The following is an 18,592-nucleotide window of genomic DNA, read 5'->3' on the forward strand; positions in this document are numbered from 1 at the left end:
AATCCCCTCAAATTAAATAACTTCCCAGCCACAGAATGGCCTGATATTTTGTGAGATATTACAGAAATAAACATCTATCACAATGACTACATTTCAGACGGAATTAAATTTCACTGATTTTATGAAATCAAAAGGCCATCTAGCTTTAAGCTCTGGAACAGTGTCCCTCACTCTGTAAAATACGCAACTATTCGGACTCAATTTAAAATCCTGCTCTCTAATCGCTATACAGCGAAGAATGTGGTATACCAGCCGCCATAAGTGATTATTGTATTGTAAAAGTAGTTTTGTTTAATTATTTTATTTATTTTTCCTTTTATATTTTTACACTGCAAGGTTTTTTTCCCCCCTTTTTATTCTTTTGTAACATGTCGGGATTGAAAATCAACTCAATTGGGACCTTGCCCTGTATTCTTCCCCCGTCCCAAACCATTTTTTCTTTTTTTCCCCCTGCCCATATTATTTTGCTATATCTTAACTTATTCTTTTGTCTTTATGTGGTACAGACCAGAAAAAAAAAAAAAAAAATTACATAACATTCCACGAAATCGAGTCGTACACAAGCTGATAGATGCTATCAATCCATGTACGACCAGATTGAGTGGAATAACTGTTTTATTCTCTCCACATTCACTGGATTTTTGAGAAACAGAGCATTTTTATTGTTATTTTTTGCAAATTCGATAAATAAAAACTTTATACAACACTTCCGACAAAATCATTTCTGCTTAGAATGTAAACAAACCGGCGAAATGACAGGAGCAATTTGTGAAAAATGAAGAAAAAAAATTCTTACCATCAAATACTTTCATTCCATATTTTGTTGCATTTTATTTTTGTATTTTTTGGTGTTTTGTTCGAGTTTTTATTTCGTCCTCAGTTGGTTCAGCAACACACTCGACCATTTTGTTTTTCTCTACTCATGGTATATAAGCTGATATCCTAGTAGAAGAGTAGCCAATCAGAGCGCATGATTGCTCATATCCAGTGAATGTAGATAGAATGAATAAATAAATAAACAAACGTGATATATCCTGGATCCGCATACATACCTGGATTTTTTTTATCAAAAGTAAACAATGGTTCTTTGGCCCATGGCCAAATATTATCCGAGCACGTGGCGGCACGGTGGTGTAGTGGTTAGCGCCGTCACCTCACAGCAAGAAGGTCCGGGTTTGAGCCCCGTGGCTGGCGAGGGCCTTTCTGTGTGGAGTTTGCATGTTCTCCCCGTGTCCGCGTGGGTTTCCTCCGGGTGCTCCGGTTTCCCCCACAGTCCAAAGACATGCAGGTTAGGTTAACTGGTGACTCTAAATTGACCGTAGGTGTGAATGTGAGTGTGAATGGTTGTCTGTGTCTATGTGTCAGCCCTGTGATGACCTGGCGACTTGTCCAGGGTGTACCCCGCCTTTCGCCCGTAGTCAGCTGGGATAGGCTCCAGCTTGCCTGCGACCCTGTAGGACAGGATAAAGCGGCTAGAGATAATGAGATATTATCCGAGCACGTTCATTATGTTTTGAGTTACATTCGGAGCAAACAAAAACAAACGGAGGCGAAAACATACAATAAAAAAAGTCCTTCTTCATTTCATTCCTGCTGGTACAGGGAATTGAACCAGCAACCTTCTGGTCCCAAAGCTGCTCCTCAAACCATACTTATGTATGAGCTTGCTTTATTATGTGACTATCAAAATCACTTTGACACCACTCAGAGGACTTGTGCACAGTATATAAAGGTGACATTCACTGTGTACTTACTATTAATGAAATACAGAAGATTTATTATAAGGCTATATTCACTTTATATCCAATACTAGGCGTTATAATTTTGTCCTGAATGTGTGTAAGTATTCTCGTTTTTGGATTGCTGCTGTGTTCTGTGAACTTCCTTCAGGGATTAATGAAGTCTAATCTGTCTAACTGTGTATCTAATTATCACCAGCTTCTTGTCAGAGTTTACAGTGGCATGCAAAAGTTTGGGCACCCTTGCTGAAAAATGTCTGTTACTGTGAATAGTTAAGTGAGCAGACGATGAACTGATCACCAAAAGGCATAAAGGTAAAGACGTCATTTCTTTAATATTTTCCGCAAGATTACATTTTTATTTCCATCATTTACAGGCATAAAATACCAAAAAAAAAAAAAAAAGAAAAAAAAATGGCCCGAAGCAAAAGTTTGGGCACCCTGCATGGTTAATACCCAGTAACACTCCCTTTGGCAAGTATCACAGCTTGTAAACACTTTTTGTAGGCCGCTAATAATCTTTCAGTTCTTACCTGGGGGATTTTCACACATTCGTCCTTGCAAAAGGCTTCCAGTTCTACACGTTTCTTGGGCTGTCTTGCATGCGCTGCTCTTTTGAGATCTATCCACAGATTTTCAATGATGTTTAGGTCAGGGGACTGTGAGGGCCCGGGCAAAACCTTCAGCTTGGGCCTCTTGAGGTATTCCATTGTAGATTTTGAGGTGTGTTTTGGATCATCGTCTTATTGTAGGACCCGTCCTCTTTTTAACTTCAGCTTTTTTACAGATGGTGTGATGTTTGCTTCCAGAATTTGCTGGTATTTATTTGAATCCATGCTTCCCTTGACCAATGAAATGTGCCCTGTGCCACTGGCTGCAACACAACCCCAAAGCATGATCGATCCACACCCATGCTTCAGAGTTGGAGAGGTGTTCTTTTCCTGGAATTTGGCACCCTTTTTTCTCCAAACATACCTTTGCACATTGTGGCCAAAAAGTTCTATTTTGATTTCATCAGTCCACAGGACTTGTTTCCAAAATGCATCAGGCTTATTTAGATGTTCATTTGCAAACTTCAGACGCTGAATTTTGTGGCTCGGACGCAGGAGAGGTTTTCTTCTGATGACTCTCCCATGAAGGTCATGTTTGTTCAGGTGTCGCTGCATAGTAGAACAGCGCACCACCACTCCAGGGTCTGCTAAATCTTTCTGAAGGTCTTTTGCAGTCAAACAGGGGTTTTATTTGCCTTTCTAGCAATCCAACGAGCAGTTCTTTCAGAAAGTTTTCTTCATCTTCTAGTCGTTCATTGGGCATACCTAACAACCTATTTTTTTCCCCTCTCTCCCCCCCCTTGAGTTACATGTCAGTCCTGGGATCAAGGTGCTGACCTCTTCTGCTCGTCGGACCTGCCTGATCCATCCTGGTGCCCTGTGTTTGGCTGGAGTCTCATCGCATTGCTCCTGTGGAGGACGGCCCCATGTGGACAGTTGGGGTTCGCGCCTGGAGGACACTCCGGACTCTTACAGTAGTGCGTTTGTGGCTGGGGACTGCAGTTGACTTGCTGACTTTAAGGCTGCAGTTGTCGTGAACGGTTTTGCGCTCGGGTTTCCGTCGGTGGGGGGTTTATAGCATCAACGAAGCTGACTTTATGTTAGGACTGTTAAATGTTATAGTCATGTTGTCTGTTGTTGCCCAAATGAGGATGCGTTCCCTTTTGAGTCTGGTTCCTCTCGAGGTTTCTTCCTCGTGTCATCTGAGGGAGTTTTTCCTTGCCAACATCGCGCTCATCAGGGATAAAATTAGCTCATGTTTTAAGCCGTTCAAATTCTGTAAAGCTGCTTTGCGACAATGTTTATTGTTAAAAGCGCTATACAAATAAACTTGACCTCACCTTGGTCTCCACTGTTTCTGTTAACTGCCATTTCTTAATAACATTACGATCTGAGGAAACAGCTACCTGAAAACACTTTGCTACGTTCTTGTAGCCTTCTCCTGCTTTGTGAGCATCAATTCATTATTTTATTATTCAGAATGTGACGGAGTTGCTTAGAGGAGCCCATGGCTGTTGATTTTAGGGACAAGTTTGAGGAGTCAGAGAATTTATACAGCTTTGAAACCTGCATCACGGTAGTGTAGTGGTTTGTACGGTCGCCTCACAGCAAGAAGGTTCTAGGTTCGAACCGAGCGGCCGGCGAAGGCCTTTCTGTGTGGAGTTTGCATGTTCTCCTCGTGTCTGCGTGGGTTTCCTCCGGGTGCTCTGGTTTCCCCCAAAGACATGCGGTTAGGTTAGGTTAATATGGGATGGCTCTGGGCTGAGGTGCCCTGGAGCTTGGCACCGAACTCCCAACTGGTGCTGTTAACATGGCTGCCCACTGCTCTGGGTGTGTGTATGTGCGTGTTAAATGCAGAGAGGAATTTCACAAGTGTGTGATGAATAAAGTTATTCTTTCTTTATGAAGAATTTGAACAAGCCACAGCTCAATAAGCTAATTAAGGTCTGGAACCTTGAGAACTCAAATGTATTAGGGCATCCAAATAGTCTAGATGGAAAGAGGGGTCCACGCGCACCCCCCAGCTTTTTTTATGACACCTGATTTTTTTGTATCTTTAAAGTGTCTACTTTCAGAATCTGACAGGTACCAAGCTGAAATAATGTCCCAAGGGCTTCATCTTTAACCCTTTAATGCACCTGACCGGAACCCGACAGATTGAAAAAAGGATACAGAATGGGTCATAACTTTTGAAGTAAACTACATACAGAGACAAATTAACACATTTTCCCATACAATACTGACCCAGTGAATGACATTAAGTGGTTGTTTTTGACATTTGACAACATTTAAACTGCCTTTTTGGTCAAAAACGGCAAAAGAAATGGCCTAAAATGTGTAGAAATTCAACTTTCTTTTCATTCTTTGAAGTTTTATTGTGTACTTTTTTCACCACCTGCTCTTCATTTATCATTTACAGTATCCATTTGATTATTACATTGGGTATTAAGCTGAAATAATGCCCCAAAGTCAACATTTTTAATCCTTTATATACAGGATGGCAATGCCCTATTTCACATGATGACCAACTTACCACCAACCTGTGGGGAGATTTGCATGCAGCTCCTGGGCCTAATGGTTGCCAAGCATCATTTTGTATTCTCCACAGATTGCTACCAGCCAGATTCCATCAAAGCCCAAGAGCGACTCAGGCGTGGCTTTACTGAAAGATACATAATTGATGGTCCAAACACCCAGACGCCCTATGACTTTAAGTCATTCCCTGGTAATGAGTTGAACAAGAAGCAACTATGTGACCTCCTTCTTAAGGTCTGGGGGAGCAATGAGGCAGCGTCTCGGATTGAGAGGAGTATGAGAGCAGTGGTGTGTGTTGATGGGAAATCCTATGACATAACATCAACCAATGGAAAAGTAAGTTGACCGGAGACATAAGCAGTCACCCTAACAATACTGGAGGATTGATAAGTAAACCAAATGCTCTGGAATTGTGAATGTTATATTATAATAATGTAGTTACTTAGTTTCTTTATGTGTTATAGGTCCAGACTTCCGAAATCTATGCACTGCGGTCCAACCAGGAGGAGACAGACAGTCGCATTGTGCTGTACCTCCACCAGGCTGTCAAATGGGGGTACAAGTCATGTGTGGTGAGGACACCTGACACAGACATTTTGATGATCCTCCTCTACCATGCCAGCAAGATCAACCTCTCAATCTATCTTGACCATGGCTCTGGCAAACATCGTGTACCGGTAAATGTGACAGAACTGTCTGAATCACTGGGCCCTGACTACTGTAGCACACTGCTGGGATTCTATGTCTTTACTGGGGAAGACTGTACCAGTGCTTTTAAAGGCAAAGGAAAGGTCAATCCTCTGAAGAAGCTACAGAAGAATCCTAAACTCCACAATGCTTTCAAGCAGCTTGGTGGAGACCAATGAGCTTCAACAGGAGATGGAGTGCTTCACATGCATCATGTATGGCGAAGCACGGACGACATCAGTTGATGCCGTACGGGCCAAGATGCTGAGAAACATGGTTGGTGCTGACAAAGTCCTGGACTCAAAGTCAAAAGTAGACCTGGAACGCCTGCCTCCCCCCAAAGTATGTCTCATCCCACATGTACAGCGAGTCACTACAGAGTTGCTTGCTACAAGAGAGCAGACGAAGCAATAATCGAGAGCCCCAAACCATATGACCCAGGCATGGGCTGGGAGAAGACAGGAGAGGAGAAGGTGTTGGAACCCATCTGGACGATTGGACCCATCCTCCCTCCTTCTCTTGTTGAGGTACTGGCTCAGAGAGCAGTGTCAGAAGAGCAGGTAGTCGACAAGGTAGTTGATTCCAAGAGCAACAACTTGTCTGTCAATGAAGAGGGAGAGAATGAACCAAATGATGAGGATGAAGAGCTGGATATGGAAGAAATAGACTTTGAAGATCTCTTTAGTTATGATGATGAGTAGTGGAGGACAACTGCTTGCCAGCCTACTTTTATGAAAATAGTTTTTTTGAAGATCATTAAAACAACACGAATCAACATGTTATCTGTTAAGTCTGTTAATTAGTTGCATGTGCCCATTTGTCCCCATTTCTTTACATCAAAGTTACCCCACTTTTGGTTGTTGGGCTATGCTGCACAGGTTTTGTTTCAAAGGGTTAAAATAAAGTGAGAGAGATACTGTTTCAGCTTAATACCCGATATAATAAAAGTGATGCTGTAAATGATAAATGAAGAGCCAGAGGTGGTGAAAACCAGTGCCGTATTAAGCCAATGCGGTGCCCCTGGGCACTATACCTCAAGTGCACCCCACACACACACACTGCGCGCACGCGTTCAGGAACCTCCTGCACACACTCACAAACCTTGCCCTTTGCTGTCAAAAATAGTAGCATATACATAAACAATAGTACACATAAGGTTATTCTTCCTCATTGAAAATTTATTAAGTAGGCTACATCAGCCCATCAAATTCACTGAAAACAACCATGTAGGCATATTGAAATGTCTTATTCAAAAATGAGCAGCATATATTTGTATGTCTCAAGGGGATCCTCGTCGTCGCCGACCCCTCGGCTAACACTGGTTGTGGTTGTAGCATCTCCCCGGGTAGTGCTAGCAGGGCCATCTCCCTCACTAGCATTGCTGATTTCACTAGCTTCGGCTTCAGCGCTGGTAGTGACAGCAGTTGTCGATGTTTTTTATAAAAAAAAAAAAAAACGATCTAACACTGGAACATTTTTAATTGCAGCTACACGCCTGGAGTATTTCTCTTTTTTTAATTTTCTCTTTGCACAACCACTCAATTGATGTCTGTCCATTTTTCATTTCTATACCGCGGTTTTTAAAAAATTGATACATTTCACCATAGGTGGACTGGCTCAACTGACAGGTTGACGAAAGGGGGGTTAATGGTCACATAGGCCACGCTTGCTCAGAATTATGATTATTGTTGTTGTTCTTATGAAATTAGTGTTCATAATGAAATTATATATGACTATTTAACAATGTCAAGTGTATAGCCATTTTAAGTGTACAAACATTCACGAAAAATATTTTTAAAAGTTTCTGTCATGTGGTGCCCCCCCCACTGGCTGTGAGTGGTTGGTGCCCCTGGGCACTGTGCCACAGGCCCATATAGTTAATCCGGCCTTGGTGAAAACACACAACATTTGAAGAATGAAAAGACAGTTGATTTTCTATACATTTTAGGCCATTTTTTGCCGTTTTTGACCAAAAAGGCAGTTTAAATGTTGTCAAAAGTCAAAAACAACCACTTCATTTCATTCCTTGGGTCAGTGTTGTATGGGGAAATGTGTTAATTTGTCTCTGTATGTAGTTTACTTCAAAAGTTATCCCACATTCTGACAGTTTTATCATTTTCCGGCTTCCAGTCTAGGGCATTAAAGGGTTAAAAATGTTGACTTTGGGGCATTATTTCAGGTTAATACCCAATGTAATAATCAAATGGATACTGTAAATGATAAATGAAGAGCAAGTGGTGAAAAAGTACACAATAAAACTTCAAAGAATGAAAAGAAAGTTGAATTTCTACACATTTTAGGCCATTTTTTTGCCGTTTTTGACCAAAAAGGCGGTTTAAATGTTGTCAAATGTCAAAAAAAAAACCCACTTAATGTCATTCACTGGGTCAGTATTGTATGGGAAAACGTGCTCATTTGTCTCTGTATGTAGTTTACTTCAAAAGTTATCCCACATTCTGACAGTTTTATCATTTTCTGGGTTCCAGTCTAGGGCATTAAAGGGTTAAAAATGTTGACTTTGGGGCATTATTTCAGCTTAATACCCAATGTAATAATCAAATGGATACTGTAAATGATAAATGAACAGCAGGTGGTAAAAAAGTACACAATAAAACTTCAAAGAATGAAAAGAAAGTTGAATTTCTACACATTTTAGGCCATTTTTTTGCCGTTTTTGACCAAAAAGGCAGTTTAAATGTTGTCAAAAGTCAAAAACAACCACTTCATTTCATTCCTTGGGTCAGTGTTGTATGGGAAAACATGCTCATTTGTCTCTGTATGTAGTTTACTTCAAAAGTTATCCCACATTCTGACAGTTTTATCATTTTCCGGGTTCCAGTTTAGGGCATTAAAGGGTTAAAAATGTTGACTTTGGGGCATTATTTCAGCTTAATACCCAATGTAATAATCAAATGGATACTGTAAATGATAAATGAAGAGCAAGTGGTGAAAAAGTACACAATAAAACTTCAAAGAATGAAAAGAAAGTTGAATTTCTACACATTTTAGGCCATTTTTTTTGCCGTTTTTGACCAAAAAGGCAGTTTAAATGTTGTCAAAAGTCAAAAACAACCACTTCATTTCATTCCTTGGGTCAGTGTTGTATGGGGAAATGTGTTAATTTGTCTCTGTATGTAGTTTACTTCAAAAGTTATCCCACATTCTGACAGTTTTATCATTTTCCGGGTTCCAGTTTAGGGCATTAAAGGGTTAAAAATGTTGACTTTGGGGCATTATTTCAGCTTAATACCCAATGTAATAATCAAATGGATACTGTAAATGATAAATGAAGAGCAAGTGGTGAAAAAGTACACAATAAAACTTCAAAGAATGAAAAGAAAGTTGAATTTCTACACATTTTAGGCCATTTTTTTGCCGTTTTTGACCAAAAAGGCGGTTTAAATGTTGTCAAATGTCAAAAACAACCGCTTAATGTCATTCACTGGGTCAGTATTGTATGGGAAAATGTGTTAATTTGTCTCTGTATGTAGTTTACTTCAAAAGTTATGACCCATTCTGTATCCTTTTTTCAATCTGTCGGGTTCCGGTCAGGTGCATTAAAGGGTTAAAGATGAAGCCCTTGGGACATTATTTCAGCTTGGTACCTGTCAGATTCTGAAAGTAGACACTTTAAAGATACAAAAAAATCAGGTGTCATAAAAAAAAGCCGGGGGTGCTTTCCATCTAGACTAAAACTTTCACCTGGTGTTCCTTTTCTTTTCTTTTCTCACTCTCCAGTTGGACAAAAACAAAAATAATACACAAAATCTTGCATTAAAAGTCTTGTCTTTACCTTTATGCCTTTTGATGATCAGTTCATCTTCTGCTCACTTTATTCACAGTAAGAGACATCTTCAGCAAGGGTGCCTAAACTTTTGCACGCCACTGTAGATGAAGGGATTAGTGTGTAGAAAGTAAAGTGTGTGTTACTCACTGGAGTGTGTGAAGGTACTCAGGACAGTGAAGACGGCGAGGATAGAAATCCACATCGTGCCAAGCTGAATATCGCCGATATATCACTGAGTCAGGGCTTTCTCCAGCTCCACACTGAATAAACAATCACATCTGAAGCGTTTTCATTGGAATAATCAGCCACAAACAACAACAAACTCGAATAAATCCATCCAGAGAGTGCTGAGGAGATGCAGCAGTCAGTGTGTGTGTGTATCTCTCTCTCTCTGCCTGTCTGTAGGTGTTGTTAATAGACTATTAGAAACAACTTCCGCGTATCCGCACGTGCACTATCACCACATCCGGTTACCTATAAACATTACAAACATCTTACTTCCTGTTTAATACACCACTATGCGATTTCTATACCTAATTGTCCTTAATAATGGTTTTTTAACGATTTAATAGCGTCTTTTGTTGTTTTTTGTTTTGTTTAGTTTTTCTTAGTTCTCGTGTAATTTCACGTTGCAACCAACAGGTAGCTCACCTGTGCGCATGCGCGCTTGGATCATTCATGCCGTGTTGATTCATGACACAATTGTGTGATTCGACTCTTTGACTCGCTGGAGGGGGGAGAAAAGATTGTCGTGGTGAGGGCAGAGAGGGTGGCCAGTTCTGCTTTGAAATTGAGCACATTTTGGAGCTACATTATTTTTGAAAACTATAGGGAAAACTGGGTGGTGTAGTGGTTAGCGCGGTCGCCTCATGGCAAGAAGGTCTGGGTTCGAGCCCCGTGGCCGGCGAGGGCCTTTCTGTGCGGAGTTTGCATGTTGTCCGTGTGGGTTTCCTCCGGGTGCTCCGGTTTCCCCCACAGTCCAAAGACATGCAGGTTAGGTTAACTGGTGACTCTAAATTGACCGTAGGTGTGAATGTGAGATAATGAGATGAGATATTACAATATCAGTAGTGTCATTAAAAGCGTTGAAACCAGCAGCGCTAACTGAACTACAAACATGGCCACTCAGAACTACAATGACCAATGCCGCTTTTCCACTACCAACGCGGCTGAGTTGGGCTGAGCCGTGCCGTGCTGAGTCGAGCTGAGTGGGGCTGTTGGAGTTGCATTTCGACTACAACCGCGCTGAACTGTGCTGGCTGGAAGTGGGTGGACACATTGGGTGGAGTTAGCGAAAGTGGGTGGACGTTACGTGATGTCGTTAGGCGACACAAACAGTGACATCAGTGACCTTTAAAGCGGTAGTCTAACGACCCGGATAGTAAACAATAAACATGGAGGACATGGAGTCGTTAGTGTTGCTGGTCTTGGTGCTGTGGCTTGTTGTCACCGACAACACCAACAGATACTGGCGAGAGCGTATAGATAAGGCGAGGCGCATAAGGCTTCAGAAATTCTCGTAATTCGTAATTCTTGTTCTTCCGGATTTATGGTGTTTACAGATCCCAGCGTGCTCGCGGGGCGTGCGTGGGCATGTGAGGACACTCCTCCTCACCAATCAGTGCACAGGGGAGTGTCTCCTCACGCTCCTAGCCCCACTCGGCTCGGTTTGGCTCGCTTCAGCCCCACTCCAAAATGGTGCGAGTTTTGGGTGCTGAGTAAGGCTGAAGCGAGCTGAGTCGTGCTGCTCTGAGGTAGTCGAAACGCGAGTCGTGTCGGGCTGAAGTGAGCTGAAAAAGGGTAGTGGAAAAGGGCCACAGGATTCACAGCACCCCCTGTCACTGGAGTATTGAACTCAGCTGTTGCTCATCTCTCAATCTACCACCATGCTATTTAAACTTCTCCCTCACACAGTTTCACTGCGAGACATGGCGCCATGTCACGTGAAGACATAGTGTGGAATGCGCATGCGTACGCGGAGGAAGTTAGGAGGCTTGAGGGTAAGGGGAGGATGGCTGAGAGGAGTGGAAGACGTGTAGTGGAGGCGGTTGGCAACGACTGGACTGTGAATGGACAGGAACGGGGAGGTGGAAGTGACGGACGAGGAAGTGAGGTTGAGGACAGGGACGAGAGCGGGAGTTTTGGAAATGGAAAGAGGGTGCAGGCGAAAGGTAAGGGACAGAAGCGGAAAAAAATCAAAAAACAAATCGGATACGGATGAATTGAGTTCTGAGGATGACATGGAGACCGCTAGTGTAGTAAGTGTGATTGAAAGAAGGCAGGAGTACAAAGTGTTTGTTAGGTTGGAACAGGAAGGAGCAACGTTTGAAGAATGGAACCCGACTCGTCTCACGAAAGCACTGTATAAGGAGTTTGGAGAGATAAGGGCTGCCAGAAAGACCGCAAATGGGGGGTTGGTAATTACATGTAAGGATGAGGACCAACAAAAGAAAGCAATCAAGGTTAAGGAGATAAATGGCAGCAAAGTAAAATGTACTGTTGTGTTTGACAGGAAACGTGTAAGAGGCGTCATCTCAGGGATACCGCTTACTGAGTCGATAGCTGATGTGATTGAGGGAATAAGTAATGCTAAGGTTAAAGAAGCCAAACGGCGGAAAACTAAAAGAAATGGCGAGTTAATGGATAGCTTGTCAATTTTGCTGACATTCGATGAGGATAAACTGTCAGAAAAAGTTTTCATTGGATATCTCTGTTACGACGTGAGGGTATATGTTCCTCCACCGCTCAGGTGTTTTAAATGCCAAAAGTTTGGACACATAGCAGCGGTCTGTAAGGGGAAACAGAGGTGCAGCAGATGTAGTGGGGAGCATGTATATGGGAAGTTTGGTAAAGACGCACAACTGAAGTGTAGCAATTGTGGAGGAGAACATAGCTCGGCGTATCGTGGATGCGAAGTGAGTAAGAGGATGCAAGAAGTACAGAGAGTCAGAGTGACAGAAGGTATATCTTTTGCTCAGGCAGTAAGGAAAGTACAGCCAATACGGGTGGTGAAAGAGGTGGCACCGAAGCAAGCAGTACAGAATGAAAGGAAAGAGAGTAAGTGTACAAAGTGTGACAAAATTAACCTTCATCCTACCAAGTGGGGTCCATCTGGACCCCGCACCTATATGTTTGTTTGCCATTTTAAAAATATGTGACATACTGCCTCACCGTTTTATGAATTTGTCGGAATTTATGTCTTAATTAAAACACTAAAGCACCGGAAGATCAGCTTTTTGCATTGTGAAGGTATAATTAATTTGTTACTGGGGTCCAACTGGACCCCAGAGTAAAGTTTATCTGTCTTTCATTTTATAATTGAATAGCACACTGAAAGTTAACTTCTTTTATTTCTTTTATGTTCCATAATGAAACTACCAAGGCATTCCTTCTTGGGGTCCGTGTGGACCCCACTGCTGCAATAAGCACAGGCTGCAAAACAAAAGCCCTAAATTATTTTACAATTACTTTTTTGTTTTAAATTCTGTAAGAAAAGACCTAAGTTGTAATCCAGAATGTTTTACAGCTGCATGAGCTGCAAAAATCATGTATATAATGCCAATTTTTTTTGTGGCGCTATAATTTGCTACATGTATGCTAGTTATTGCAATATTATTGCAATGTTATTGCATTTATAATACATCATTGATATTCAGCCATAGTGGATTTTGTTCTTCAATAAAGTTATGTCTGTTTGCTGCATTGAATTGGTTCTTACTGCATTGATTTCAAGGTATTCCCTCCTGGGGTCCATACGGACCCCGCCTGGTAGTTTGTGTATGTAAAATTGGCTGGTAGGATGAAGGTTAAGTGTGTTCTTTATGCCTTGGGCCCTTTAGTGTATTGCTGTTATTAATACAAGATGTTCTGAACAAAACTTATCTGGTGATTTTGTCTTTATAAGCTTTAATTTTAAAGAAAAGTATTGGGGTCCAAACGGACCCCACATGGTAAGATTAAGGTGTAAAATAGCATGGTAGGATGAGGGTTAAGAAAGATACACTAATGGTGAGGAAAAGTGACTTTGTTCTCTTCATGGCAGAAGTCATCAATAGTTCAGCACAGACACAGAAGCAGGTCAAGAGAATTAAAATAATTGTTGGTGCAGCTGAGAAGTATTTGGGAGTAAGAGGGATTTCTTGGCAGTCAGTGAGGGATATGTTTAAGATATTTGAAGAGGACCAGCAAACTCAAAGTAAAGAATGGAGTGGTTGCACATAATGGTTTTAATAATATTGCAATGGAATGCAAGGAGCCTACTTTCAAATGGTCAGGAGTTTAAGAAATATATTGAAAATATAAGGGAAAAGCCAAGCGTAATTTGTGTACAAGAAACATGGCTAATACCAAGGCTGGACTTTGTGATTAAAGGGTACAGTGCTATAAGAAAGGATAGGGAAGTAGGGCGAGGTGGGGGAATCATTACTTTTATACAACAGGGAATCCAACATAGAGAGGTTAAGAGAGGGGAGGATCTAGAATACCTTACGGTGGAGATATGGTCTAGCGAGGGAAATCTGAAAATAATAAACTTTTATAACCCATGCAGAGCCCTACAGAGGGAGCAATTAGAAGAGATGTGGAAGGAGGTTAATGGGAGAATGGTTTGGTGTGGGGACTTTAATGCCCACAATACTCTATGGGGAGATAAGGATGATAGTAGTGGGAGGGTAATAGAAGAGTTTATTGAAGATAGAGAGCTAGTCTGCATGAATGATGGGTTGGGAACAAGGGTAGACTTAGGCTACGTTTACACTAGACCGTATCTGTCTCATTTTCTTCGCGGATGCACTGTCCGTTTACATTAAACCACCTGGAAACGCCTGGAAACGGGAATCCGCCAGCGTCCACGTATTCAATCCAGATCGTGTCAGCTCCGGTGCTGTGTAAACATTCAAAATACGCGGATACGCTGTGCTGAGCTCTAGCTGGCATCTCATTGGACAACGTCACTGTGACATCCACCTTCCTGATTCGCTGGCGTTGGTCATGTGACGCGACTGCTGAAAAACGGCACGGACTTCCGCCTTGTATCACCTTTCATTAAAGAGTATAAAAGTATGAAAATACTGCAAATACTGCCCATTGTGTAGTTATGATTGTCTTTAGGCTTGCCATCCTTCCACTTGCAAGTAGTAAGTGATATGCGCTGGGATCTCACACACAGCGGCTCAGTCCCGAATCGTGGCTTGTGCACTTCACTGGCGCGCCGTGTGAGCTGCGCAGGGCCGGAGTGCGCACCCTCCAGAGGGCACTCGCTGTTCAGGGCGGAGTGATTTGGAGCGCAGGATGCCTGCGGAGCCGAGCGTATCCGTGTATTGGCATTGCTGTGTGCACGGCTAACGGTTTTAGTGTAAACGCGAATCGTTTTAAGAACGTTAATCTGATGATCCGCTGATTCGACGTAATGTAAACGTAGCCTTTGGTAGAGGAACAGAATCTGCTATTGACCTCACTTTTGTGACTACAGACATTGCAGATAGGTGTGAATGGAGAGCAATGAGGGGTAGCACAGCAGGAAGCGACCACTACCCAATTATAACTCACATAGGTATGGAAGTTGGTAAAGAATTGGAGGTGAGAGAGGAGAAGTGGTGTTTGGAAAAGGCAGATTGGGAAAAGTATAAACAAGTAAGCGAAGAGCTATTATGCATGGTGGATGGTGACCTGGATGTGGAAGGTCTGAGTAATGTGGTCAGCTGTAGCATAGTTAGTGCAGCAGGGTGGCAATACCAAAATCTAAACCCAAGAATCTTACCAGGATTGTCCCATGGTGGACTGAGGAATGCAGACAGGCTATTAAGCAGAGAAACAGGGCATTTAGACGTCTAAAGAGAACACACAATGTTCCACGGGCGATTGCTCTAAGACAACAAGGGAGGCTCAGCCTCCTCTAAAAATGATGAACATCATGTAGGATGAATTGCGCTAGGCTTATGTTATAGCCGACCTTATAACATTGCTATTTCAGATCCAGAATCATAGAAATATATGTGCTCAACCTAACTACAGTGCGAAATCATTCCGTTATAACTTTCCCCAGTTCGCCTAATGTGTGCGTGAGTTTTTCCCCCTCGTGACAGCGCGATGCAGCCCAGCCTCAGTGGATTGGGAGCTATGTGCTTGTCAATCTCAAAAGGCAAGACAATGATTGGACAAATACTGTGAAAACGCCCGCCCACGGAGTCTCACGGACTCCCAGCCTCAATGGACTTCAATGGCATTTGGGAGCTATGCGCTTTTCAATCTCAAAACGCAAGACGATTATTGGACAAATACTGCGAAAACACCCGCCCACGGACTCCGAGCCTCACATGGGAGAGACATGGCAGTTTCCACGAGGAGACTGGTGATTGGTGAAAGCAGCCAGATATTTTCTTTGATTGACAGCTCTTTTCAACTATAGACAGGCAGCGGTACAGTGTTGCCAGATTGGGCGATTTCCCGCCCAATTGGGCGGTTTTAAGTGCATTTTGGCAGGTTTTGAACATATTTTGGGCTGGATAACGTCAGCAGTATCTGGCAACATCAGTTCAGTCCCATGCGGATTCGCAAGTGCTGTGGTGTATTGTAAGAGATCAGCTTACATTTCGATTTCATTCATTACATACGGTTTCTACCAGCTTTTTTAGTTTGTATATATTTTCACTGTAAATAAAGTGTAAATATAGTGTTGTCAAGTTTGCTATCTTAGTTCCAGAAATTTCATTTATCTGAGTGACTGAACTTGAACTTGAGGGGGCTAGTCAGCTAGCAAGAAAGCTGCACACGGATGCCAAGCATTGCTGATTTAATTTTGGCGAAGCCATTTGCCAGTCTTCCTTTCGAGGAAAAAATTAAAATTAAAGAGCAGGGTAGACCAACGCCTCAAATTGACTTGGTGAAAAAGATAGGGAATAATACTCGTTCCTTTCAGCTCTCCTGGTACGAGAAAGTGAATTGGCTAACAGCAAGTGACCCACATCAACAACAGTAAATAGGCTACTTTAGTAATATGTCATGGATGGACCAAAAATATAGAATCTATTTAAAATGTTTATGCTGAGTATATTATATTGGAATATATATTTTTCTGGATATGAATTAAACACAGCTACAATTTAGAAAACATTTTTAAACAAAAACACAGCCGAGGTCAATTTTTAAACAACATGCCACAATTTTAAAATATAAAATGTTAAAATATCCCCTCCCCCCAACACCACCATCATGTATATTGGACAGTAGGCTAATGGGCCAAAAGAACCTGTTATTTCACAGTTTGTGACCCTGCCAACAATCAGCCAGATCAGAGGCAAGAGTATGGGCAAAATTGATGTTTTTTCTTTTAAAATCTGGAAATATCGTAACCGACCAGCCTCCCTGTTTGAAAGACTACCAGCCGCCACTGCAATGTTCAGAGCCTTATTGATTATAAGCAGCAACAGGCGGTTGTAAGGAAAACTGTTAAGCAAGCAAAGAAAGAATACTGGAGGAAATTCTGTGATTCTATTGGCAGAACTACCCCAATAGAGAGAGTGTGGGGTATGATTAAAAAGATGAAGGGAAATGGAAAAGAGTACGAGTATCCAATGTTGGTCGATGGTGAAAAGATAATTACTGACAGTAAGGAGAAAACAGAAACTATAGCAAAGATGCTAGTTAAGGTACACAGTACGGACAACTTAAGGCAGGAAGAGAAAAGATGGAGAGAAGAAACCACTAGAAAATATCAGTTTGAGCTAGAGGCAGGTGAAGAAGAGGAGGTGTTGAATACTGCATTTACAAGGGCGGAGCTTAGCTGTGCACTAAGGAAGTTGGGGAAGACGTCTCCAGGGAAGGATGGGGTCTGCTACACTATGCTGGAGAAACTAACCGAAAAGGGGCAGGATGTGCTGCTAAAGCTATACAATAAGGTATGGGAGGAAGGGGTGATCCCAGTTGAATGGAAAAAGTCAGTCATTATCCCAATTAAAAAGCCAGGGAAAGACCCTAAGCAGCCAGCAAGCTATAGGCCGATAGCCTTAACATCACATATGGGGAAAACTATGGAGCGCATGGTCAACGACAGGCTAACATATTGGGTGGAAACAAGGGGAAAGCTGGAAAATTATCAGAGTGGGTTTAGGAAAGGAAGAGGGACAATGGACCCCATCCTATGTCTGGAGGATGACATCAGAAAGGCGCAAGTAAATAAGGAGTCAGTGGTGGCTGTATTCCTAGACATAGAAAAAGCGTATGACATGCTGTGGAAGGATGGACTCTTAATTAAATTAAATCAGATTGGTGTGAAGGGTCGAATGTTTCAGTGGGTTAAGGATTTCCTGACAGAAAGGTCTATAATGGTAAGGATTAATGGAAGGCTGAGTGAATGCTACGCAGTTGAAAATGGCACCCCGCAGGGCAGCATTGTTAGCCCGTTATTGTTTGCAATTATGATTAACCTTCATCCTACCAAGTGGGGTCCATCTGGACCCCGCACCTATATGTTTGTTTGCCATTTTAAAAATATGTGACATACTGCCTCACCGTTTTATGAATTTGTCGGAATTTATGTCTTAATTAAAACACTAAAGCACCGGAAGATCAGCTTTTTGCATTGTGAAGGTATAATTAATTTGTTACTGGGGTCCAACCGGACCCCAGAGTAAAGTTTATCTGTCTTTCATTTTATAATTGAATAGCACACTGAAAGTTAACTTCTTTTATTTCTTTTATGTTCCATAATGAAACTACCAAGGCATTCCTTCTTGGGGTCCGTGTGGACCCCACTGCTGCAATAAGCACAGGCTGCAAAACAAAAGCCCTAAATTATTTTACAATTACTTTTTTGTTTTAAATTCTGTAAGAAAAGACCTAAGTTGTAATCCAGAATGTTTTACAGCTGCATGAGCTGCAAAAATCATGTATATAATGCCAATTTTTTTTGTGGCGCTATAATTTGCTACATGTATGCTAGTTATTGCAATATTATTGCAATGTTATTGCATTTATAATACATCATTGATATTCAGCCATAGTGGATTTTGTTCTTCAATAAAGTTATGTCTGTTTGCTGCATTGAATTGGTTCTTACTGCATTGATTTCAAGGTATTCCCTCCTGGGGTCCATACGGACCCCGCCTGGTAGTTTGTGTATGTAAAATTGGCTGGTAGGATGAAGGTTAAGTGTGTTCTTTATGCCTTGGGCCCTTTAGTGTATTGCTGTTATTAATACAAGATGTTCTGAACAAAACTTATCTGGTGATTTTGTCTTTATAAGCTTTAATTTTAAAGAAAAGTATTGGGGTCCAAACGGACCCCACATGGTAAGA

General features: G+C 41.9%; 1 protein-coding gene across 1 annotated transcript in view; it reads right to left on the reverse strand.

Annotated features, from left to right (window-relative positions):
* The window catches only part of ifngr1 (interferon gamma receptor 1), a 35,223-nt gene extending 25,397 nt beyond the window's left edge, over positions 1-9,826 (reverse strand). Inside the window, exon 1 of the mRNA XM_060899077.1 lies at positions 9,447-9,826. Within this exon, the coding sequence (XP_060755060.1) occupies positions 9,447-9,501 (55 nt within the window). The 5' untranslated portion in view covers positions 9,502-9,826. The remainder of the gene's footprint in view (positions 1-9,446) is intronic.
* Between the last annotated feature and the right edge of the window lie 8,766 nt (positions 9,827-18,592).

Source organism: Neoarius graeffei, chromosome 18 (assembly GCF_027579695.1).
Source record: "Neoarius graeffei isolate fNeoGra1 chromosome 18, fNeoGra1.pri, whole genome shotgun sequence".
In the NCBI taxonomy this organism is placed as follows: Eukaryota; Metazoa; Chordata; class Actinopteri; order Siluriformes; family Ariidae; genus Neoarius; species Neoarius graeffei.